Here is a 26979-nt window from a genome sequence, read left to right as displayed (position 1 = left end):
TTATATGTAAGATAAATGTTAAGAAGGATATTGAGTCAAACTCATATTCAGGTACACAATTGAACTTTGTGTACCTGACAAAGTGAATGTGAAGAACCCATGAGTGAGACATAGGCAGGTTGGCCTGTACTATTGATAAAACCCCTTCAAACCGTTCTGTACATGTAAGGCCTCAGGAAACCTGAACTAAACTTTAAAAAAGATGTTAAATCTGCACACACTGGCCTTTATTGTCAACATTACAGAGTAAAGTTTAAAGCTGTCCTTGTCTAATTGAAAGTGTGTAATGATTATATGTGTCTAACAGCTGGATTTATTGTATCCAAACATTTTCTCATGTTGAACTGAGGGATTAAGGTTCTATGGCTGTCACTGAATGGTGTGTCACAGTGTCTGGGCCTGGGACATGCACAGACATTTTGGGGGGTAGGGGCTCAAGTGGAAAAAAGTGGCACTTCTCATAATTATTTAAAAAAATATTTATATTTGTTTTTGTTGAACAAAACATTAAATTTATTAACACAACTCTTGACTTTCTTACCAATTTATTTGAATTCCCTCACATTTCATACTCAACAGATTTCTACAAAATAATCAGTTCTCACAGAGACTATAGACTTTAGTATTTACTAGGTTTATCACAAGAGCAGGCAAAGGCAAAGGAAACTATGCCACAATGTGCATGTTTTCTATCCTTCTAGTTTCAAGTATATATTTAGAATAAATGACTGCACCAAGGAGAGGGACATAGTTTCACTAATATTTTGTGCAAGTTTATTTTGCACAAGGCAATAAATCGTTTGAATTCTTTTGATGTTCAACAAAAATCGTCACACTAAACTGAAAAGGCTGTTGCTGCTATTTTGTTAATTTTACAGGAAAAACACTGCAAAAAATGATTGACAAAATACAAAAATACAGCAACTTAACTGAAATTATTAAAAAAAAGTCTCGACAACTCGACAAAGTCTCATCTCCTGACCTGATATTTAGATTCTTTTATTCAATAAATATATTTGTTGACAGGGAAGCTGTGGGCAAAAAGGAATATATGTGTGTATATGTATGTGTATATATACACTCACCTAAAGGATTATTAGGAACACCATACTAATACTGTGTTTGACCCCCTTTCGCCTTCAGAACTGCCTTAATTCTATGTGGCATTGATTCAACAAGGTGCTGAAAGCATTCTTTAGAAATGTTGGCCCATATTGATAGGATAGCATCTTGCAGTTGATGGAGATTTGTGGGATGCACATCCAGGGCACGAAGCTCCCGTTCCACCACATCCCAAAGATGCTCTATTGGGTTGAGATCTGGTGACTGTGGGGGCCATTTTAGTACAGTGAACTCATTGTCATGTTCAAGAAACCAATTTGAAATGATTCGAGCTTTGTGACATGGTGCATTATCCTGCTGGAAGTAGCCATCAGAGGATGGGTACATGGTGGCCATAAAGGGATGGACATGGTCAGAAACAATGCTCAGGTAGGCCGTGGCATTTAAGCGATGCCCAATTGGCACTAAGGGGCCTAAAGTGTGCCAAGAAAACATCCCCTACACCATTACACCACCACCACCATCCTGCACATGGTACAGGCATGATGGATCCATGTTCTCATTCTGTTTACGCCAAATTCTGACTCTACCATCTGAATGTCTCAACAGAAATCGAGACTCATCAGACCAGGCAACATTTTTCCAGTCTTCAACTGTCCAATTTTGGTGAGCTCTTGCAAATTGTAGCCTCTTTTTCCTATTTGTAGTGGAGATGAGTGGTACCGGTGGGGTCTTCTGCTGTTGTAGCCCATCCGCCTCAAGGTTGTGCGTGTTGTGGCTTCACAAATGCTTTGCTGCATACCTCGGTTGTAACGAGTGGTTATTTCAGGCAAAGTTGCTCTTCTATCAGCTTGAATCAGTCGGCCCATTCTCCTCTGACCTCTAGCATCAACAAGGCATTTTCAGCCCACAGGACTGCCGCATACTGGATGTTTTTCCCTTTTCACACCATTCTTTGTAAACCCTAGAAATGGTTGTGCGTGAAAATCCCAGTAACTGAGCAGATTGTGAAATACTCAGACCGGCCCGTCTTGGCACCAACAACCATGCCACGCTCAAAATTGCTTAAATCACCTTTCTTTCCCATTCTGACATTCAGTTTGGAGTTCAGGAGATTGTCTTGACCAGGACCACACCCCTAAATGCATTGAAGCAACTGCCATGTGATTGGTTGATTAGATAATTGCATTAATGAGAAATTGAACAGGTGTTCCTAATAATCCTTTAGGTGAGTGTATATATATATATATATATATATATATATATATATATATATATATATATATATATATATATATATATATATATATATATATAGTGCATCTGGAAAGTATTCCCAGCACTTCACTTTTTCGACATTTTGTTATGTTACAGTCTTATTCCAAAATGGATTAAATTCATTATTTTCCTCATAATTCTACAAATAATACCCCATAATGACAACATGAAATAAATTTGTTTGAAATCTTTGCAAATTTATTAAAAACAAAAAACAAAACAAAATGTACATAAGTATTCACAGCCTTTGCCATGACACTCAAAATTGAGCTCAGGTGCATCCTGTTTCCACTGATCATCCTTGAGATGTTTCTATAACTTGATTGGAGTCCACCTGTGGTAAATTCAGTTGATTGGACATGATTTAGAAAGGCAAACACCTGTCTATATAAGGTCCCACAGTTAACAGTGCATGTCAGAGCACAAACCAAGCCATGAAGTCCAAGGAATTGTCTGTAGACCTCCGAGACAGGATTGTATCGAGGCACAGATCTGGGGAAGGGTACAGAAAAATTTCTGCAGCATTGAAGGTCCCAAGGAGCACAGTGGCCTCCATCATCCGTAAATGCAAGAAGTTTGGAACCACGAGGACTCTTCCAACAGCTGGCCGCCTGGCCAAACTGAGCAATCAGTGGAGAAGGGCCTTTGTCAGTGTGACCATTTGGTTCTTGGTCACCTCCCTGACTGAGCTCCAGCATTTCTCTCTGGAGAGAGGAGAACCTTCCAGAAGAACAACAATCTCTGCAGCACTCCACCTATATGGTAGAGTGGCCAGATGGAAGCCACTCCTCAGTAAAAGGCACATGACAGCCTGCCTGGAGTTTGCCAAAAGGTACCTGAAGGACTCTCAGACCATGAGAAACAAGATTCTCTTGTCTGATGAAACAAAGATTGATCTCTTTGCCCTGAATGCAAATGCCATGTCTGGAGGAAACCAGGCACCATTCATCACCTGGCCAATACCATCCCTAAAGTGAAGCATGGTGGTGGCAGCATCATGCTGGAGGGATGTTTTTCAGCAGCAGGAACTGGGAGACTGGTCAGGATTGAGGGAAAGATGAATGCAGCAATGTACAGAGACATCCTTATGAAAACCTGCTCCAGAGCGCTCTGGACCTCAGACTGAGGAGAAGGTTCATCTTCCAACAGGACAACGACCCTAATCACACAGCCATTATTGGGTGTTGTTTGTAGAATTTTGAGGAAAATAATGTATTTAATCCATTTTGGAATAAGGCTGTAACATAACAAAATGTGGAAAAAGTGAAGCGCTGTGAATACTTTCCGGATGCACTGTGTATATATACATTTGTTTAAAAAATAAATACATTTAAAGAAAGCACCCCAGAAAAATGGGCACTTTCTCTCAGGGAAGATAAAGGGCTGGTACTCAAGCCCCCTTTGATGTCTATGTGTGCACGTGCCTGGTCTGGGCTTTACAAGATCTCCACTATCAACCTGATTGAATACGTATTAGTGTCTCAGACCGGGGCCCAGTAACTATGTAATTATTTGCAGACGCCTCGTGGCGGAATATTTTTTCATGCCCATATGCCCTCTATGCATCACATTCTCTCTCTCTCACTTTGGTACATACTTAAAACATCTCACACTCTCATTTTTCTATTTAGTATCTTGAAGAGCATGAGTCTATGTATCTTCCCCAATGTTTATTGCCACTGTATTTATAAATTCCAAGTTAATAAAGTAAATGTAAAACTTAAATTTAAACGTTCCAGTTATGTTAAAAGTAAATACTTGGCATTCACAATTGGAGAATATAATTTCAAAACTTTGATTATCCATGAAATTGCTTGATGGGCATTGTTCCTATTTAAAGAAGACGTTTGGCCAGGACATATCGAAGCACTTTTTTAATAGTTAATAGGCTTTAGTTAGTTCACAGTCATGAACCATGATTTGCTTGTTTGTGGCAGGTGGTATTGGGGGAAGGACATTCTCATTCAAGAGAGCATTTGATTGGACATTTACAGTTTTGGTACATTGTCCCAGAAGAGAAAGTCTGTATATTTTAAATGTTGCCAAAAGTGAATGCTGTCAATGTTTAGGAATGCGCTTTGATATATGTACAGTTGAAGTCAGAAGTTTACATACACCTTAGCCAAATTCAATAAGTATTTCACAATTCCTGATATTTAATCTTAGAAAACATTCCCTGTCTTAGTTTTAATTTAAGAATGGGAAATAGTAGAGAGAATGATGTATTTCAGGTTTTATTTATTTTATCATATTCACAGTGGGTCAGAAGTTTGCATAGACTTTGTTAGTATTTGGTAGCATTGCGTTAAATTGTTTAACTTGGGTCAAACGTTTTGGGTAGCCTTCCACAAGCTTCTCACAATAAGTTGCTGGACTTTTGGCCCATTCCTCCAGACAGAACTGATGAAACGGAGTCAGGTTTGTAGGCCTCTTTGCTCACACACTATTTTTCAGTTCTGCCCATCGGATTGAGGTCAGGGCTTTGTGATGACCACTCCAAAACCTTGACTAAGCCATTTTGCCACAACTTTGGAGGTATGCTTGTGGTCATTGTCCATTTGGAAGACCCATTTGCATTTGTTGTTGCTTCAATATATCCACATAATTTTCCTTCTTCATGATGCCATCAGTTTTGTGAATTTGTGGGGGTGCTTTTTCTGCAAGAAAGCACCCCCACCACATGATGCTGCCAACCCCATTCATGATGGTTGGGATGGTGTTCTTCTGCTTGCAAGCCTCATCCTTTTTCCTCCTAGCATAACAATGGTCATTATGGCCAAACTGTAAAATTTATTATATCAGACCCTGTTTTTGGAAATGTTTTTGGACATTTCTCTAAAAAGTAAGATCTATGTCCCTATATGCACTTACAAACTGTAGTCGTGCTTTCTTATGGTGGTTTTGGAGCAGTGGCTTCTTCCTTGCTGAGCAGCCTTTGTTGCTCATAAGACTTGTTTTACTGTGGATATGTTCATCTTTAGGAGACAGAATTCATATTCTTCCTCAGCGGTATGATGGCTGCGTGGTCCCATGGTGTTTTTACTCACTTATTGTTGTTTGTACAGATGAACATGGTACCTTCAGGCATTTGGACATTGCTCCCAAGGATGAACCAGACTTGTGGAGGTCCACAATTTCTTTTTATTTATTATTATGGCCTCAAAGCTGACTAAAAACCACAAATGTTTGAATATGCTTAACCAAGAAAAGTTGTAAATTATTATATTTGATTGTTAATCTAATCAGATTTGTTCATTATAAATAGATTGATGCTTTCATTTATGTCTGACAAGAGAATCCAGGGTTCATGATCTCTGATAATTGGCCATTGAGACAGAGTGAAGCATGAAGCTGGTCTCAGCAGGGCAGTAGGGCCTGTCTGTGGAGAAATTGAGATTCAGATTCATGCAAAAATTATTGGACTCGTTGTTTGAGTGACCCAGCAAGCCTCTCTAATCCTCTATAATGGATGCCTATTGTTCCAGCATGCAAAGGTCATAGCTCAAGTGCAGTGGGTGCATTGCATTTTCCAAACAGAATTCTGTTCTAATTCACCCTCTGGGTCTGGGAAACTGCCTATTTCCTTTTGAATATCCTGTTTTACTCAGAAATGCATCACATTCCGGAAGTAAAATGCAACGCTAATGCCATGTCAAGTTGACTTTATGGTAATAACTAGGGATGTGCCAGGGTCGTTGACTTATCGTCTAGTCATCTACTACTACTAACATTAATATTAAGTGGTGATGGTTTTAATGCAATTCTCAAATTAATTAAAAGACACAAACTTTTTATGCACTCTTGTTACAGCAAAATGGTGCATCAACAATTCCTAGATGATCACTGTTGAACATGAAATCCTTTGCTGTGAGTAATAGTCCTTTATTTGTGTGGTGTTGTGGAAAGATTAGTCTTTTTCTGATTCTGTCTGATATCGCTAAATTAATAGTTGTGGTAAAAAAAGGTTTAAACTGCTTGATGTCATGAAATAGATATGTACCTGCAAAGTTATATTGCAGGTATGTGCTTTTGAATGCTCAGCAAGGACTCTTGAAGCACTCTGGTTATGTTGAAGTGTTCAGGATGTGCATAATCAGATTTGTGCTGCTCTGTATTGGATCCTCTAATTTCTTTTCTTACTTTGATAGTTTTGTGCAATAAGATGTTGTAGTTATTTAGCCTATTTATTTGTTGAATATCTGTTAGTCACCATATTGAAGTGCTGCACTTTGCATCCGTATATCCCTATATCTTAAAGGCATCTTATCAGGGTCACATGACCATAATGGAGCCTAATTATGCATTATTATCTTAAATACAGACTAGATATTCAAATGACTGACCAACTAGTCGCTTATGAAAATTGGTTGTTTTGCACATCTCTAGTAATATCTAGTAGCAGTTCAAAGTTATAACGGACAACAGATCAGATAAAGAAGAAAGACGCAGAGAGTGAAAGTGGCAAGTTGCATAGACAAATGCTCAATGTGGATTTGTGATTCACTGGCCAAATCAATTCTGCAAAGGCACAGCTGTTTCCCTGATAAACCAAGGAGTACCATCATGCCTTTTGTAGTATTCCCCAATGATCAAACAGCTTAAGAACAGGCTGTTAGGGAGTGCTTAGGGTTGTTGTCACTGGGCTGTTTGTAATTGCTGTAATGTGGTTAGAGTGTATGTTAAGAAGATGAAGCTGCAGCTGTCCCCTCCTCTGGAATTGTGAAAGGGTAGAGGGAAGGAATGTGGTGACTATAGCTAGACAGTGGATTGATAATTAGTAGCCAGTATATTTGTTGGAATGGGGTGATTAAAGACAACATGACAACATTTTTCATTCATAAACAATCAAAAATAGACCCTTTTTGCTTTCTTAATGAATGTCCCTGGTCTTATTAGGAATGATTAATCGGTGCGTGTTCTGAAGAAATAAACATTTGATCAAAATGTAATAACTTTGCCTCTGAAACAAAAAGGTGAGGTTTGCAAGCCGAAGAACACCATCACAACCGTGAAGCATAGGGGTGGCATCATCATGTTGTGGGGGGTGCTTTGCTGCAGGAGGGACTGGTGCGTCATGAGGAAGGAAATTATGTGGATATATTAAAGCAACATCTCAAGACATGAGCCAGGAAGTTAAAGCTTGGGTGTAAATGGGTCTTCCAAATGGACAATGACCTGAAGCATACCTCCAAAGTTGTGGCAAAATGGCTTAAGTCAACGTTTTGTATTGGCCATCACAAAGCCCTGACTTCAATCTGATGGGCAGAATTGAAAAAGAGTGTGCAAGCAAAGAGGCCTACAAACCTGTCTCAGTTACTCCAGTTCTGTCTGGAGGTATGAGCCAAAATTCCAACAACTTATTGTGAGAAGCTTGTGGAAGGCTACCCAATACGTTTGACCAAAGTTAAACAATTTAAAGGCAATGCTGCCAAATTATAACAAAGTGTATGTAAACTTCTGACCCACTGGGAATGTGATGAAAGAAATAAAATCTGAAATAAATCATTCCCTCTATTATTGTTCTGACATTTCACATTCTTAAAATACATTAGTGATCCTAACTGACATAAGACAGGGAATGTTTTAAAAAACAAGTTTAAATGTATTTGGCTAAGGTGTATGGAAACCTCAACTGTATATCTTGAATGAGGCCCAATGAGTGAAGAAAAACAGAGATATCAATACTTTAAAGCAAGAAAGAAATATTGTTTGATTATTTCAGGGAAAAAGTTTGACCTTTTGTGGATTATCACAGTAAAGTTGTAGTTTTTGTTTGCGTAGGTTAAGTGTGAGGTGTCTGACACCTTTCAACACTTTATTTGATTGTTCACAGTCATTTAGAAACCAGGAAACTTGGGGACATTTTACAACTGACAGGCCACCTTGCAAATGAATCAAGCAACTGCTGAGTGGAAATAACCATACAACACAGAATTCTTTGCATGCACAGTTATACTTTTGTGTTTCATTAACACCAATCTCTGCAAAAATCAGGGCACTGGAGATTGTTTAAATTAGGTTGCTTTGAATACTTCAATACTGGGTGGGTAAGATCTAGGGGTTGACCAGTATGGGTTTTCCAATATATAGTTTTTGCATAATTGAATATATAAATTAAATGAAAACATTGACATAAACTGAATAAAAAAATTAAAATAAATATACATTTAAGATTTAGCTGCCTTTTATGTCTGTTTTGGAGCTTGGAAGTTTTCGACCCCAATGACTTGCATTGTGTGGTACAACAGTCATCACATACCCTTCAAATATCTTTGTGTTCTGCAGTACAAATAAAGTTGAATTTTAGATGGCATAAGGTTGAGTAAATGATGAGAGAATTATTTTGAATTAACTATTCCTTAATGTTATTTGGAGCTTATGAAACTCCTCATAGACACAATTATATCTTCACATCAGATTTGAATGGTTAAGTACCATTCATTAAGACTCACATACTCACACAAAAGTGGATGCGCTCACAAACATAGGCAGCAACTTAGTTCCTGCATTTCTCATGTTTTAAACAATGTCTTTAGTGAAGACATTAAAGACACATTCCTCTTTCCCCCAATCCCCTCAAATCCACCAGAGACCATTTTTTCAGTAAGCTTCAGGAGACAGGAGGCCTGAAGATCTAGTGGATGTGAGGCACTAATTGTTCCGTGGATTGAATCGTGCATAATTATGCTGCTCCCTCTTTGTTTCAAATCTTAAGTAAATAAACCCTTTCTGTGTTCCATTAATGGGAGGTTCATGACATTTCAGATGCTAGTAAAACAGGTGCATTTAGCTTTCATGGGAACATGAACCCTGTGACTCTATGATTGAGTGTCACAAGCAATAATGGCTCTTCATCCTTTCATAGTAGCCTATGCTTTAAAAAGAGATAAATTCTTGTTTTTCTCTTTGTGCTTATGAAATTTCCCACCATCTTTTTGCCCCATTTTATCAAAAGACACTTTTTTTTTCAGTAGTTAAACTATAGTACTGTAGTTAAACTAGTATTTACCAATTTAATAAGTTCCAAATAAAAAAAAAAAGTATTAAGGTATATGCATAGTATGAAGATTATAGGTAAATGTATTGGAATGCCAACATTTCTTACTTAAAAGTTTTCCCCATCATTTTTATATTTCTTGCTGTTCACTTAACAACCCCCTGAAATCACTTGACAAACGCACTTTTCTTTCCTGTGTTGACGTATTTTCTATTAAAATAGGAAGTTAGGGCTGGACATATTAGGGTTTGTCCCCACTTTAAAAAAAAAAAAGTTAATATTGTTTAGTTTATGCCATATCCTTGAACCTTGATTTTCTACTTGTTATTTCTTGTCAGGAGTAGGTAGTATTAGGGGGAGTTTTCCTTAGCTCAGGGTCGCTTTAAAATAAGCTGATATAATTGATACATTTCAGTGAGGTATACACTATACAAAGTACACATATAAAAAAGAAAGAAAGAAAAAACAACAGCAGCTTTTATATATGTTATATAATTATAATTTCAGATGTCTTTTCTAAAAAATAAACTTTTTTTTATTTTTTTATATCTTTCTAAAAAATATGATTTTTCAAGGTATCATAAGAGCTAGAAAACAACAGCAACACTGTTAAATTGAGAAAGTGAACATCATAACACTAATACCTCTGCAGCACATCCTCCACACACCACATTTTCTCTTAAAAGAGGATGGTTACCCAGCACCCCCTCCCTCCATTAGGGTGCTGCATGGCTAAAGGCTGACTCAGCAATTGTGCAGAAGAGACAGAGAGGGGAAAAGAAATAGGCAGTGTGACTCGCATAACATCCACTTTGATCCACTTAGCATTCAGAACCTCATCTTCCATCAGCTCACTGGGCACAGAGGAATAACCCTGACTGCAGCTTAGTGTTCTGTGTCTTTGATAAAGAATGCATCCAATGTATCAGGTGTATCCAATAGTGTTTAGAAAGGGAAACACCGAGGACTATAGAGCTGTAACTTGTCATGGTTAAACTGCAAATGTGTTTGAAGTGCAGTTTAAATTGCATGAAATTGCACTAATACATTTTGTTTTCTTTCTTAATACACCCTTCATCTGCCATTGGTCGAACTAACAGATAGTCCTGCCCCAAACACACGCCATTGGTTGAGTCAATGTGGTTGTGTCAAAACAGTGGAATTTTCATAGCAGCACTAAGACATAGTGTTTACCGTTTTTGAGAAAATGAACCTACAAATAGCTTATTCATAGTTTTCTCTGCATATTAAGTTGGGATAGGAGAAAGTATTTTAACACTGAAAAAGGTACACACTTCACTATGCATTTGCGGAATTGCAAACATAATGAGTATTTTAAAACTGGTTTCATGAACGCACCCCCCATCTGCCATTGGTGTACCAAACATATAACCCTGCATAAAACTCACACCATTGTGAGCTAATGTTGCTGTGTTGCGCTGGTTGGGATTCTCAAACAAACATAGCAATGCTTTGCCAAAGAGCCACAGTGTTTACATTTTTAAGGGAAATTGACCCATTAATGGCTGACTTATAGCTATATCTGTATATTAAGCTGGGTTAGGAGAAAGTATTTTAACACACACTTCAACTTTAAAAGAAATGGTGACCAGTTCCAGTATGTGAAATATACAGTACACTTTCTCTTTTACTGTTCATATGTATAAACTGTAACCTTAAATTAATGTATGCTTGTTGACGTGAAGGGGGTCTCTTTATACATTTATAGTATTGCTATGAGAATTGGCAACAGTGTATACAGAAAGTGAGGCAAAGGAATCCAATATAACATTCTTTATGTATCTCAAACAGGAGCATGCCTGCTCTTCCCTGTTTTGGTGGATTGGCCTTATAAGTGTGTTGAAAGTTGAATACAGTACCCAGATACTACACAATCCACTACTTTATTTTTCTTAGCCAACCAGTAGAAAGAAAGGAAAAGTGATTTTGGCAATAGTGCAGGAAGGGTGGGGGAGAATGTCTAATGAGGGCATTGCCTCAGAGTGCATTCTGGGTAAATTACAATGTTACAAAAATTAAAGACTCTCTGGCATTTTCTTTCCTTGGCATGGTGCACTCTGCACATGGTGAAAGGTTAATCACAATTTTCAGAGGTTTGTAATTGATCTGTACATATGGCTTGTTTATCATAGTAGTTTTAAAAAGCCAGCAGCTATTTGTATTGTTGTTTATTATTGTCTTTTTATTTATTGTTAATTATATGCCTTGGAAAATCTTGAACATTTTTAGGACTGGAGTCAGTCTTTCCTAATTTCTCCTCACCACACAATTTTGGGAAAAACTGTCAAGGAAAAGCTCTGACCATCTGTGACAATTCTTGTGACACTCGTGGTGACCATAGCAACACTTTGTGTGGGTGTGTGTGACCACAGCACCCCCATTTTCTCATCATTTTGAAAATATTTTCCTCTCTCTGTCTCAACTCAGAAAACAATTAGCTAAAAAAAAAAAAAAAGGTCTCATTCTCTGTTTAAGACATAATAAAGATCCGTATCTGAGCAACGGAAAGGAATAAAAACACATTTCCCTGAGTGCCGCAATAACAAAATGATTCAATTACTGTATAAATACAGCTGTGTGTGTGGCTAACAGAAAGAGAGAGAGAAAGAGAGTAGTAGAGCTAGTAAGCCTGGCTTTTTCAGGACAGTTCATTGGTCACCATTCCCTCATGCTAAAGCCTCGGTCTGAACTCAGCTGTGCTGTCACAGCCACTCTGCCATCAGCCTGCGTCTGATCAAAGAGCCTTAGCTCATCTGCCATAATGAAGCCATTCACCAGCTGTGTTTAGCAATAACATTCTCATCCTTAAAGTAGACGTGAAATTCAGTCAAGGCAGTCTTCTCAAACTGATTGCAGTGAAAGCAGAGCATTCCGTTGGAGCACATCCAGGCCTAATATGGAAAAAGGAAAAGTAAGAGGGAGATGAAACAGAGAAATGCAATAAGCTTCTCATTTTAATGCTAAATGACTTCATGTTGGTGTTGTAAATAGTACCGGTAAGCAATAAGGAACTTCCAGGATTTAACATACATTTCTAGGTTGGAGCCGTGACGTAGTGGTTTGTGCTAGTGTTGTCAAAAATACCGGTACTCCGGTACCAAGTCGGTACTGAAACCAATTTTTTTTTTTACGATACCAGAATTTCTGAAGGTACCCGAGTACCGGGTCTACCCGGTACCTATGCAGATTCTGGAACTTTTGAACTCTCACAACAAGCAAAAGATGGCGACAAGCAAAGCTGCTGTGGAGTCTCAACTGAATCTTGTCGAAAAGTGGATAAAGCCAGGTTTGGAAATTCTTTGTATTTGAGGCTGATGAAAAGGGAAACAATCATAGATCAGCAAAAACCTATTTGTAAACGCTGCTTTCAAAATTTTCTGATGAAAGGAGGAAACACATCAAACTTAATAAAGCACCTGAAAGACAAGACACCCAGATTAGTTCTAGCAACCAAAGCAGGTTAGTTTAAAAGCATATTATCATTTGCATTAGGGCTGAAACGATTAGTTGACATTATCGACAATGTCGAAAATAAAAAAATGACGAGACAATTGTCATTGTCGAATAGTCGTTTTATATCATTTAACGTAAAATGAAATCATATTAAACTAATGACGCACAAGAGCAGCACTGCAGTTCATGCCTGACGGAGGAGAGGAATAATTACACAGATCATGGTACAGATGCACTCTAAACTTTCACAGCTTCTTCTTATGTAGATCCCAAAGTATTAGGGAATTATATAAAAAAAGAAAAGTAAATTCAGAAGCACTCTCGTGGAATAAGCGGAGCCGGAGCTCTTTAAAGGAAACATCCCAGCATTACAAATGCAGTTATATTTAATGTGTTATAGCTTTATTAAAGTTAAAATAATACAGAAGCAGATCATGTTAATAACTATGAACTCAGAAACTGTCATTTCTCTGTGTGGTAAGCGCCTCTTCAATGAGTTGCGCGAATGTCCCGATCTAAGGGGGAGAGATTGAAACTGCACGCGGCTGAGAGAGACTCTGCCTCGGGGACGCTCGTCCCTCGAGCGCGCATACTTAATGCAGCTAGATTAGAACGCGATTACTCGCAACGTATTTAATCATAATATATGTCACTGTGCATTTCGTATCGTGAAGAAAAATGACAATGTGCAGCTTTATTAATACGAGTGCACTTTGCACATTAGTTTGGAAATTGTTTTTTATTCATTCTGTTGTATGCTTGTTTATTTAGGCTTTTTTTTAGTACTTGGTAAAAACTTAAAGTAAAAGTTGCAAAAGTTGAAGCAAATCTTATATAAGTGTTCAAAAATACTTTAAGCATACATTGTACAGTTTTGTTATAATTCAAAAATAATATATTTAAATTAAAGTGTTGTTCAATGGCATATTTCTGTTCTTAGTCCTGCTGCTAATGTTTTGTTAACTTTGTTAATAAAAGAGTGTTGTTTAGTAACCTCTTTTTGCTTTGGTACCAAAAATGGTATCGTGTACCGTGAAATTTCACTGGTATTGGTACCGACTACTGAAATTTTGGTACCGTGACAACACTAGTTAGTGCACATGCTCTGATACATTGAGATGTGAGGCTCGAGATTGTAATTTCCCAATCCCATTTCCCCCCCTTTTCCAACATCATTTCCTGTTCACTCTCAACTAGGGCTGATTAGAAGGACGGTATATACAGTGCAGGTTTCACTTTACTGTTGAATAGGCCTATTTTAAGGGCCATTTACACAACATGTTTTTCATCTGTAAGCAATGTTTTCAATTGTTTTCCTATGTAAACATGTGCTAGACAAACACCTTTGATCGTTGCACCACACCTTGCTGTTTTTCAGCATCTTGTGCTGGAACACCATGTTTTTTGACATTGTGTCAAATTAAATAGAACTTCAACTTTTAAAAAATGCATCTCAAGACACCTGCTTTCTGGTCTGTTTGTGGCTCTTCATCTAGCTTTATTTAGTGCACGGACAAGTTCAGTGTGAACTGCCCCTTAATATAGAATTCAATTGATGTGTTGTCACAGAATTGTGACTGATGTTTTACAATGACTTTTAACGTGCCTCATCCAATCAGAATTTCTTATCATCTGAATAATCTTATCTTCTAGTTTGTGACCGTCAAGTTCCAAAATAAAAATAAAGAAATTAACAAATTAGGTGAAGTACATTTCATGCTTATTTTTTTTAAATAAACTGGATAGGCAATAAAAATGGTTATTTAATATACGAACCATTTTTAGTCACTGCATTACTCATCATGACATACTGTAAGAATTTAAGAAACCTTTGCTCAACTACCACTGTCATAAAAGTGTCAAAAATAAATACAAATTTAAAGAATGGATACAAAGTTTCCACTGTATGGTAACAATCTGCAGTCAAGGACATAGTGTATTTACACATTATAGAGCAGAGTGTACAGGTGCTACAGCCTGGTCCAGTCCCATTTCAACTGCCTTTTGAGCGTTCTATATAATTGTGAGAAGGAAAAAAGGCCCAACAAATGTTTATTTTTGCAGGAGGAGTGGTTGGTGGATTTGTTGGTGCAGAAGCTATAATAAGAGGAGCTCTATCCTAAAGACTGAGAGAAAATACATTTAAAGACATCTGCAGGGACACAGGCCCATCTCTATGTGGTCGTTATTCTTGAATGTGCTATTTTCTCCTGGACTTTGGGAAACCTGTGCAGTTAGAGAGTACAAATTGTGTCCAGACTCTTCTAAATTATTCAATCTTGCTAGAATGTCTTGTCCAATGCACCCATATTCAATTTTCACAGCAATTAATTTTAAATACTATCACAGTGAAACAAAATGAGGAGAAGGTTTTAGTAAATCTTTGGACATTGTACTGTCTTTCTTTCTGTGTTTTTCAGTAAAGCTTTGGAAAGTGTACTCAGTAACTGTATTGGTTCTGCTTGAGTCAGTCCTGTGAGCCGACTGATTACAGATGTGAGTGTGTGTAGTGCACTGGTCAGGGCCCTCTCAACCATCCAATTACTGCACTCTGTTTGATTTTAGCTGTTTCCAGCATAAAAGTTTAAATAACTGGAAATAAAAACATATTTTGCCCTGCTGTTGCTCTTGTGTTGAAAAAGATGTTAAATGTGGATTTCTTTTTTCAGTCCAGCTGTAGTCCAGCTCAGTGAGAGGACTCTTAAAGGAGTACATTTTATAATATTTTCAGGGTAGTGTGTTATGAAATGCACTTAAAATGTTTTCGGCACTTAAAGACTTAAATATCTAAAATCACAAACCCTTGTGAAATTTGTACAACCAGTGGTGTTAAATTAGTGTATTGTACACGTGATTTTGGCCAATAGTGGCATGTGTAATGAGGTTTGTGTTTACATTTAAAGTGTCTAGAGTAAGCAGGTTGCATTGAGGGTGTTTAGTGGGGTTGATTTAGGTTAGATGTTGGTGTGGAGGGTGGTGTTTAGGGTGAAGGGGGTAAATGGAAAATGGTGTTTAGTGTAAAGTAGTTGTATTGAGGGTGTTGTTTAGATTGAGGTGTTTAGGGTGAGCAGATATTGTTAAGGGTGGTGGTTTAGAAGTCATATGGTGGGGTTTCTTTAGATTGAGGTGTTTATGGTAAAGGGTAAGTATTGTGGGTGTTGTTTGAATTATGCTTTAGGATGAGCCAGGTTTGATAAGGGTGGTGTTAACCTGTTGATGGAAATGTTTTAGTTTCGAGGCATGTACAAAAGAGGTTGTTTAAAGGGTCAGGATTTGGAAGGTGTGGTGGGTGGTGTTTGGTGGGAGTGGTTTAAGATAATTGGGATGTGTTGAGTGTGGTGTTTAAGGTGAGTGGAGTTTGTGAAAGTTTGTGTTTAGGGTGAATGGGATGTGTTGAGGATGGTGTTTAAGGTGAGTGGTGTTTGTGGAGGGTGGTGTATATAGAGAGGTGTATAGGATGATTAGGATGTGTTGAGCATTGTGTTTAAGGTGAGTGGAGTTTGCGAAAGGTGATGTCTATAAAGAGGTGTTTAGGGTGAATTAAATGTTTTTAGGGTGGTGTTTAAGGTGATTGGGGTTTGTGAAAGGTGGTGTCTATAGATAGGTGTTTAGGATGATTGGGGTGTGTTGAGGGTGGTGTTTATGGTGAGTGGGGTATGTGGAGTGTGGTATCTAAAGAGAGGTTTTTAAGATGATTGGGATGTTTTGAGGGTGAAGATGAAGGTGATTGGAGTTTGTTAATGCTGGTGTCTATAGAGAGGTGTTTAGGATGACTGGGATATGTTCAAGGTGTTGTTTAAAGTGAGTGGGATATATTGAGGGTAGTTTCTATTGAGAAGTGTTTAGGGTGAGAGTCTAGAGATGGTTGTTGTTACAAGTGGTGTTTTAATGGATTTGTTGTGGTGCGTTCTGTGCACCAGATGGGGCTTTACTGTCAAGTACAGTATCGCTTATACAGAATGGGCTTATCGCATGAAGTCATATCTGATTATTATGGCTGGGAAATTTAACACGTTAATTTCTGCTATTAATAGTAATGCAGTATCCATTTTTTTTACTTTAACTTTAATGTTTTTTCCACTTCTTGTGGCAATATTGGGAGCGGACTTACTGTACAGAGAATATCACTTGCCAGTGGTAAGCTAGGTGTGGGAGAGATACGGGCAAGCTGTCATAACTCTTTGCATTGCCCGAAAAAGCCAATTCGCTGTCATCTGAACAAATGTTAAAAGCAAAAGAGTGTGAGAGAGACCCAGCATGTGTGCGGAAGACAACGACAGCCAGAAAAAAACAATAGTTTTGAGATTTTAAACTTCAGCAAATTTAATTTCAGCATTAAATTTGTTTTATATCTGTATGTGAAGTGTCTAATAATGCATTGGCAATGTAAACTTAATCCTATTATTAAAAAAATTCCACTGGAAAACGGCAGAGGATTTTGACCAAATTAATTATAGCATGTCCACTGGCTTACATGTACTGTTCCTTGATTAATTGTTATGAATCAGAGAAAACTGTGCAATTAATTATTAAAAAAATGTGATAGATTCACAGCCCAACTAATTATGTTTCTCTGTAACCTGCTCTCCGCTTGCAGTACAATCAGACCGAGGGGTGCTCGGTTCTTCTCTTTTTTCTTTCTTTTATTTCTCTCCGTTTGAATAGTTGTGGTCAAGTGGCTCTTAGCCATCTTTCTCACTCTTTGTGGTTTCATTATACCTAAGTAAAAGTGACACGCTGGTAACTATGTCATGCTATATTGATCCCACAGCTGACATCATTCAGTGTGAGTCTGAGTTTCATTATTTTGCCATGAGTGCAAAATCCTCCTATTGAACATAACTTCATCCGCATGTGGGGATTTTGTGCCTGATTATTATCACAGAACTTCAGAACACAAATCTCATTATGACTGTTTCATGCGCACACACAAATGTCCACAGCAGTGTGTGATGAGCTTTAAGTCTTGTTTTGATAATTGATAGATGTGCATGTTTAATGTTCAGTTGGGGTTTTAGTAACATTTATAGCATGGTCTGGTGGTAGTTTAGGGTTTTAGAGATGGTCAAATATGGAAGTAATTAGTCAGACCAAATGAATGCTGCAGAATTATCCTGCCCTAAACAGTTAAGGGACTGTGGTTCACAACGTGCCTGGGAGGTACATATGTGTGAGTTGTTGTTGTTGAAAACTTACCACTGAAAGTGAAAATAGTCAACAAGACATAATTGGATAAATGATGACTACACATGGTGCTTCAGTGAGCATGAACACAATGGAGGACTGTGGAAGCAATAGATTGTCTCAAAACTCTGCGAACTGTGAAATCTGTAGAATATCATTGAGACTTATAAATAAAACGCTGGAATTCACACTGTCTGTTTGGCTAAACAACAGTGAATGGAAAAAATTTATTTCAATGAAGTGCATCAATACAGAAAAGAGCCAGAATGATTCATTTCCCCTTTGTAGTTGACTGCAGAGGTGGCTTTTGTTTGTTGGTTTTTGCAAATAGACTTTGAATGAACAGCTTGAGTAGATCAATTTCATCTTTTGTCTTCTCAAGATGAATCCCATCTGTTTTATTGAGGTGAAGAATTTTTTTTTATGTATTTTTCCTATACTAGCTTAATGTACAAAAACAACTTTAAGTAAGCCATTTTTACAGTAGTTTGATTTCCTCAAAAAGTGTGAACACTGTGGCTCTCTGGTACGATCAAAACATTGCTCTGTTTGTTTGAATATCCAGACAAGCCCGACACATTAACATTGGCTTAACCAATGATGTTAGTTTAGGGAGGCCAAGCTTCTGATGTGGCGAATGTTTGTGAAACCTGCTTGAAAACTGTCATTATTTTTGCAGTTCCGTTTGGTGCTGCAAGAGGCACAGAAATTGCTTTTGAGTTGATTTGAAATTGGTTTTCAGAAAACAGTTTGAGTCTATGAATAATCCACCCTTTCTCTCCTCTTTCAGGATGAATTCCATCCATTCATTGAGGCGCTGCTGCCGCATGTGCGTGCCTTCGCCTACACCTGGTTCAACCTGCAAGCCCGCAAGCGCAAATATTTTAAAAAGCATGAGAAACGGATGACCAAGGACGAGGAGCGCGCCGTCAAAGACGAACTCCTGGGTGAAAAGGCAGAGGTCAAACAGAAGTGGGCGTCACGCCTCCTTGCCAAGCTCCGCAAAGACATACGGCCAGAGTGTCGGGAGGACTTTGTGCTGTCCATCACAGGGAAAAAGCAACCATGTTGCGTCCTCTCAAATCCGGACCAGAAGGGGAAGATGAGGCGCATAGATTGTCTGAGACAGGCAGATAAAGTCTGGCGTCTGGACCTGGTGATGGTGATTCTGTTCAAGGGCATCCCACTGGAGAGCACAGACGGGGAGCGACTGATCAAAGGTGGCCACTGTTCAAATCCTATCCTATGCGTTCAGCCCCATCACATCAGCGTGTCCGTCAAAGAGCTAGACCTCTACCTCGCCTACTTCGTGCAGGAGAGAGGTGAGTTAGCTTACTAGTCTACTATATTAATGTTAATTCTACACTGGCTATGTTTACACAGCAGGATAATATGGTTTTAAGGCAGAAACATACTCATAAATACGAGCGCTTTGCAACCGCATTGCTAACGCACATTCCAGTTAAACATGCTTAATGTGAGTTCTTTGGTTACTGTGGCTGAAACAAACCTAAGTACTCAAGCGGGAGTCATAGTTATCTTCAAACATCTGTGCCATTAAACTGGTCGTGTTATTATTCTGGAAAGTTGCTATAAATATACTGTATTATATTAACTTAAACTTACTTGCTCAGCAATATTAATTTCAAACTGTGGCTCAGCCATAACAGTAGTTGGCAGTAGCAGCCATGGTAAATTGAAACACACTGGACATCCAGTATAGCGTGATAGCCACACCTAGTAAAGTGTGTCATCTATAGTGCATTTGTCACGTTCTGTTGCTACAGCTGACGGTTAATTAAGATTTGACAGATGAAATTGTGCTGTGTTTAAACTTGTTTATTAAATAACATTGTGCCATTTTTATAAGACTTTTTATAGAAGTTACAACCTTTGGAATATACTTTGTCACTATGGTTACAGGCGTTATTCATGACTAATGCACAAATTGACACGGCGCTTGAACGGATTGAACATAGCCGTTATTTCTGTAAGTGTGTGTTTGAATGAATTCATGTCCATTGAGTATGGGTGACATCAGCAATCACCTTACAGGATAGTGGATGATTTTTGGAACGACACCTCCACTGAAATGTGACGGCAATACTGGGAAGCCTTGTTGTGTACAAAGAAACCCAAAGCATGCTGTTTTACTCTGTGGTGTAAGTCACAGAAGATGCTCTGGCTCATTCTTCTGAGAAAGCTGTTGACTCATCTTCTGTTCATCTTTGCTGCAGGTCTCAGAATGCACCATAAGGCACCACACTAGTAAAGCTTTTCAACCAGAACTGTGCCGTTTGAACCACAAAGACTTGCATTAAGAAGGGTTTAACCAGAGAGACAGAAACAGAGCAGTATTTAAATAAAATAGGGGGCAGATCACTGTCTTCACTCTCATTGGTAGTCAGCATAGCTCTACTTTGTCGCATCACTAACAGATGCTGTTGCTTATGTTCCTGGAAATCGGCAACTCTCAGTGATTATTGAATGACTTAAGGTTTTTCTGTCACTGCCGACCATCGCTGTGTTTGAACACTCATTAAGACTTTAACAGAGCCAAGCTCTAACACTGTAAATCGTTCAAAATAAGTGGGTCTGCTCTGGCAGGCAGGTGCATGTGTTTCAATTTACTGTATTGTATGAAAGAAGGTAGGCTGGTTGTTTGTTAGCAATGCTGGAAGTCAGCTGATGCTCTTACTGCTTGCGCCAGCCAAGTCGCATCCTCTCTGAATGCTGTTGGCAAACACACACAGGCCCATTGCTCTTCTCTAATGTACCATTTTACCCTTGCATCCCCCACCTCTAAACTCTCACCTCAGACAACTCTGCTAAAATGTGACAACATAATAACTTTGGAAGTATTCAGAGGATACATGTCTGCAGAGTTTAGCCTAAACAGGAAAACTTATATAGTGAAGGATATTGAATTTAGAAGGATATAGATTATATTTTTATATTGTGGTTAAATGTAATCTTTGTAGAATTTGATTTTATTGAAACAAATTTACTGAAAGTTAAATTTTCCACTCATTTTCTATTTGGCATTACAAAAATAATAACTGATCTGAATTTTCTGATTATATCCTGGCTACTTTTACCATAAAATAAAATTAATGGGAATAGGTTAGACATTTTTGGGTGAAGTAAAATGTTTTAGTTTGCCTATCCAGCCAGGAAATGGATCCTTGAGTGAATTCTGAGGTACTTTGACGTTATGAGTTGAGGGGTCAGTGTGTCAGAATGATAGTGTGTGTGTGTTGCTCAGTAAAGAAGCAGCCAGAGTGACTCAGCATTCTGTGTATATAAGAAAGCATCATGAATTCCCTTTGCATTGTATAATGTGTTCTAACTGTATTATTCAATTATTGTGTTTTAGGAATTACATTTATCCTGTTTTTCACAGCATCCTCCTTCCCTTCATCTAGTGTTTGTGTGTTGGTGTATCACAAAGTGAAACTTAAAATATATGCACAACAAGCAGACGTAAACAACAAGCATACTTTGATGCATACAACTTCACACTGGATCAGCTAATTCAAAATTATAAAACGAATAGTTCCAATCTTTGATCCTGATTGGTGAATACATCGATCCAGCTGTGCTAAAACGAATACACATATAACATGACATACGTTAAACACCTGTTCACTTAACTACTGTACTTTTCGTGTAGATGGCTATTGATAATAGGGACTATTACTTCTAGTGAAAGGATGACACAAAATTAAACAAAATTGGCTTAAATAAAGCTAATTTGTATGTTATATAGTAACCATTTTATAAAGCTGTAAGGCATGAATTAGATGTAGGATTTGACGTGTTCTTATATTAAATTAAGGTATTAAGCCAAAATAATATTTATTAGGACTGAATCAACCTGATCACATTATTTTAAACAAGTCATTTTAAAGGTTTAGGTCAGGTAAATACAGTATAGCTCCAAAAGGTAACAACTCCATATTTGCTGCTTTTCTATTTCTTTTTTTTTTTTTTTACAGTTTAGAGTCTGTTCTCTCATAGTAAGTAAATATGAAAGAAAGAAATGCTTGCCAAGCATTTAAACACTTGTCCACAGCTGCAGCTTGCTTTTTTTTTCTTTTGTTCACTCTCTTAACTCTCTCATCCTCTCTTTTTTCCACCCCATTTCTCTCTCCACCCCCTTGGTTGACCTTCACCTTGAGTTGTATGGGTCAGACAGGCAGCCTGCATGTCACCTGACCTGCCTAGCCTACAAACTCCTTGCTGTAAACACTCCGATAAGGAACTGTGTCCGCGCACCCTCACTCCTACTAACGGCAGTACCAGAGGAGGAGGGAGGGAGTGAAGGTAAGGAAAGGGGAATTGGCAGAAAAAAGGAGAGAGTGAAAGAGGCATACTGTCAGCATTTACACTTGCACGGCCATCTTTCACTTGCAAGGCAAGCTCAAATTTCCTGCTTCTAGTTCGCTCTTGATGAAGTCGAACAGGGCCAGTAGTGTTTAGATATGTAGCAATAGCTGTGTGTGTGTACGTTACAAAAATCATATTCTTAATCAGTATTTTTGTTTTGAGCACAAACCTCGTTAAAGTTTGATAGTATGCTCAAAATAAGAAAAACCTATTTGCCAATGGGCCAACAGACTTAATTCAATATATATTCTCTCTCTAAAAAAAAGTAAAAAAACAAACAAACTTATGTAAACGTATATTTTAAGGATGGGTTTGGATATTTTTACAGGGAAAACAATAAAAGAAAATACTAAAATAAGGAAAATTATTTTTGCAGCACCTGTCTTTTCCAGTAAAATATCAAAACATACACACAATATTATTAGAGAGCTTGGTTCTGGCTTTTGTGCTTGGACTTGTTTTTAAAATGTCACTTGGTATTATTAGTTGACTGCCATGTAATGATACTTATTCATTGTGAAACTCTTAATTAATGGTATACACATACATACACTACACACACACACACACACACACACACACACACACACACACACACACACATTGGCGGTCAAAAGTTTGGAATAATGTACAGATTTAGCTGTTTTGGAAGGAAATTGGTACTTCAATTCACCAAAGTGACATTCAACTGATCACAAAGTATAGTCAGGACATTACTGATGTAAAAAACAGCACCATTACTATTTGAAAAAAAAATGTAATTTTTGATAAAAATCTAGGCCCCATTTCCAGCAGCCATCTCTCCAACACCTTTTCCTTGAGTAATCATGCTAAATTGCTGATTTGGTACTAGAAAATCACTTGCCATTATATCAAACACATTTGAAAGCTATTTGGTTTGTTAAATGTAGCTTAACATTGTCTTTGTGTTTGTTTTTAAGTAGACACAGTATGCAATAGACTGGCATGTCTTAAGGTCAATATTTTGTAAAAAATGGCAAAATGGCAAAAAAGAAACAGCTTTCTCTAGAAAATCATCAGTCAATCATTGTTTTGAGGAATGAAGGCTATACAATGCTTGAAATTGCCCCAAAAAAATTAAGATTTCATACAAAGTTGTACACTACAGTCTTCAAAGTCAAAGGACAACTGACTCAAACAAGTACAGAAAGAAATGTGGAAGGCCAGATGTACAACTAAACAAAAGTACATCAGAGTCTCTAGTTTGAGAAATAGATGCCTCACATGTCCTCAGCTGACAGCAATGAATTCTACCTGCTCAACATCAGTTTCATGTACAACAGTAAAGAGAAGACTCAGGGGGGCAGGCCTTATGGGAAGAATTGCAAAGAAAAAGCCACTTTTGAAACAGAAAATCTAAAAGAAAATGTTAGAATGGGCAAAGAAACAAAGACATTGGACAACAGATAATTGGAAAAGAGTGTTAGCATTTGTGGAATCAGCTAGACTGTAAGGTGCGTGAGAAGTGCCCGACAAGACAGCCACAACTGTGGCAAGTGCTACAGGAATTGCGGGGTGAAATGTCATCCGAGTATCTGAACAAACTGACAGCTAGGATGCCATGGATCTGCAAAGCTGTCATTGTTGCACATGGAGGATTTTTTGATGACAACTCTTTGAAGTAGTTTAAGAAGTTCTGAAAAAAAAATTCAAACTGTAATAGTAATTGTTCACGTTATTAATGTCCTGGCTATACATTGTGATCAGTTGAATGCCACTTTGGTGAATAAAAGTACCAATTTCTTTCCTTATTTGCAAAATCTATACATTATTCCAAACGTTTGGCCACTTTTATATACGTGTATAAATGCATACCTGGTCAAAATTTTTGAAACATTCATTCTTTATTATAATATATATATATATATATATATATATATATATATATATATATATATATATATATATATATATATATATATATATATATATAGAGAGATATATAGATATATAGATATATAGATTTATTTATTTTTTTTCACATATTAGAATAATAGTAAATTCATCAAAACTATGGAACAACATAAATGGAACTATGGGAATTATGTTGTGACTAAACAAAATCTCAAATTAATAAAAACTGTTATATTTTAGCATCTTCAAAGTATTCACCCTTTGCCTAGAATTTGCAGAAATGTTCTCAACCAACTTCTTGAGGAATCACCCTGGGATGCGTTTTAAACAATCTTGAAGAAGTTCCCATGTTGGGCACTTATTGGCTGATTTTCTTTATTATTTGGTCCAAGTCACCAATGTCAAAAGCATTTTTTTTTTGTTATATGTTGGCACAATTATATTTTTGTTTACAAAACAAATTTCAAACATTTAAGCATACAGCATACAGGCTTCAGATCAAAACATTTTTAAGATCATGAGAAACATTTCAGTCAAGTGTTTCAAAAGTTTTGACCGGTATTGTATGTATGTATATGTATATACAGTATATATTTCTTTCTTTTAAGTGGGCAATTCTTAATTACAAATGGGCAAAATAAATAAATAAATAAAAAATAGAAAAATAAACTTTATTCAAGATTCAAAGTCTTACTACTGTATTTAACACAATTTTGCCTCTCAAATACATTTTTGTTGTTTAAAGGTGCAGTTGGTAATTTTTTCCTCATCAGAAAAGTTGTACTCCCTAACAAATTCATTTTAAACATATGTATAAAATTATGAGCCCTCACATGAGATCAAGACTCATATCAGTAACCTTATAAAAGCTGTTTTATTCTACTTGAAGAGGCTCCCCTCATGGGGGCTGCCATGTTATGATCACAAGACCAGCCAAATACTACTCGCTTAATCTCAGTAACCACCCTGTTATTGGACATTTTCACTCGTAGATTAAATTAGTCATGGCTGACTGTAAATAGTGTAATTCATCAATGGTATGGGTAACTGAAAATGTTTGTGTTTGAATGATACTGCACACAAATTTACTGAGTGCATCTTTAAGGATGTTTAGATAGTTTATTGGAAACAAGCCAAAAAAAAGAGAATTTTTGTATTGTACTGTGTGTGTGTGTGTGTGTGTGTGTGTGTGTGTGTGTGTGTGTGTGTGTGTGTGTGTGTGTGTGTGTGTGTGTGTGTGTGTGTGAGTGTTGAAACATGCAGCTGTTTGTTATGGTATCGTTGCTAATGGAGCAAAGAGCAGGGCAGGGCGGGAGTCCTGCTTGACAGCCAGACCGAGAAACAGTGGCCATTACTCTTACTGCCCTCTTTCTCTCAGACTAATTGCTATACAAACGCTTCAACCACAAGTCTCTTTGGGTGAAACAGATCCCTCAAAAAATTATCAAATTAATTGCATTTTTGAAAGATTAGGCAACCAGTGTATATATATATAAGTTTATCTGCTGTTTGTTTCAGGCTATATTGATTTCTAGTCATGTCACATGACCTGGCACGGGCCCCAGTCCTCCTGTGATCTTTTTTAAAACTCACAATCTCAAGCTCTGAAGATTTGCTGAGGCAATAAATATGGTATATTACACTTGTCAAAACAAACAGTATGGTGGTTTGACCGAGCTGGAAAACAAAGATGGTTTGATGGCAGGCAAAAAGTTTTGTGCCTGGCAAAAGAAGAGATATCAGGCCAATTCTTGCTCTGCGGGCCTGCATAGATCTCACGTACAGTGAACAAAGAGACACAAAAACGTTGTGTTTTGCAGGCTCGTCTCTCTCTATTTGTTTCACATGTGAGTATGTGCTGTAAGTCAGCTGAGCAGGAATATGCATGGCATACAAATGCAAACACACACGTGCACACATACACATGTTCAGTAAACACAGTGAAGCTGGAATGTGCTCCAGTGCTCTGGAAGCGGAAATTTGGGAGGGGTGGGAGAAAGGGGGTCAGCTCAGGTCAAGTTCACAGCTTTGCTGGCCTCCAACAGGGGGAGGTGTTTGGTATGCTTATCTTCTTAAAGGGCCAGCACATGCTGTTTATAGCATGTAAGCTTGTCTGAGTGTTAAAATATACTGATGTTCAATTATTTTTCACTTTAATGTACTGTGGGGTCCAAAAGTCTAATATTACTAGTGGAACAACTTATACTGTGTGTTCTTTATTAATTTAATGTTTTTTAATGACAAATAAGATTGTCAGCATAACAATTTGTGTGTAAAGTTGAAAATTAAAATAAATTACAGAATGTCTTTGGATTTGGTATGCCTTCTTTCCTTAATGACAGCATGCGTTTTGGCATGGGATGGATTCCATCTGTTATGCCAGCATGATTTGAAAATGTTCCAAAAAGCATTTTGAGTACATAAATTGAAGCAAGGAAATCTGACCTTTTTGAAAAAAGAAGTTACCATGGTCACAAAGTTGCTTGCATTTGATTTAGTGAAGAAAAAAAACCACTCCAATGTATGTTATAGTAATAATTACTATTCGGATGTTACTTTGTACATTATAATAATTTAAGATGTAACATCAAATATAGACATAAACTGTAGATGTTAAGAGGGGCATGCCTCACCATTTTCAAACTAGTGGTACTTTTTGTCTCCCCAAGTCTTGAACTGAATTGATTACATCCTTGAATATACGTATATATTAAAACAAA

The 26979-nt window shown here is 37.5% G+C and overlaps 1 protein-coding gene across 2 annotated transcripts in view; it reads left to right on the top strand.

Annotated features, from left to right (window-relative positions):
• Nucleotides 1-26979, top strand: part of LOC127620774 (nuclear factor 1 C-type-like) — a 150285-nt gene that overhangs the window by 21537 nt on the left and 101769 nt on the right. For both annotated transcript variants that reach the window (XM_052094006.1, XM_052094005.1), the window contains exon 2: nt 18786-19317. In XM_052094006.1, the coding sequence (XP_051949966.1) occupies nt 18786-19317 (532 nt within the window). The remainder of the gene's footprint in view (nt 1-18785; nt 19318-26979) is intronic.

This window comes from Xyrauchen texanus, chromosome 27, assembly GCF_025860055.1.
Source record: "Xyrauchen texanus isolate HMW12.3.18 chromosome 27, RBS_HiC_50CHRs, whole genome shotgun sequence".
NCBI classification, from domain to species: domain Eukaryota; kingdom Metazoa; phylum Chordata; class Actinopteri; order Cypriniformes; family Catostomidae; genus Xyrauchen; species Xyrauchen texanus.
Note: the sequence above shows the minus strand (reverse complement) of the source record. Positions and strands in the feature narration are given on the sequence as shown.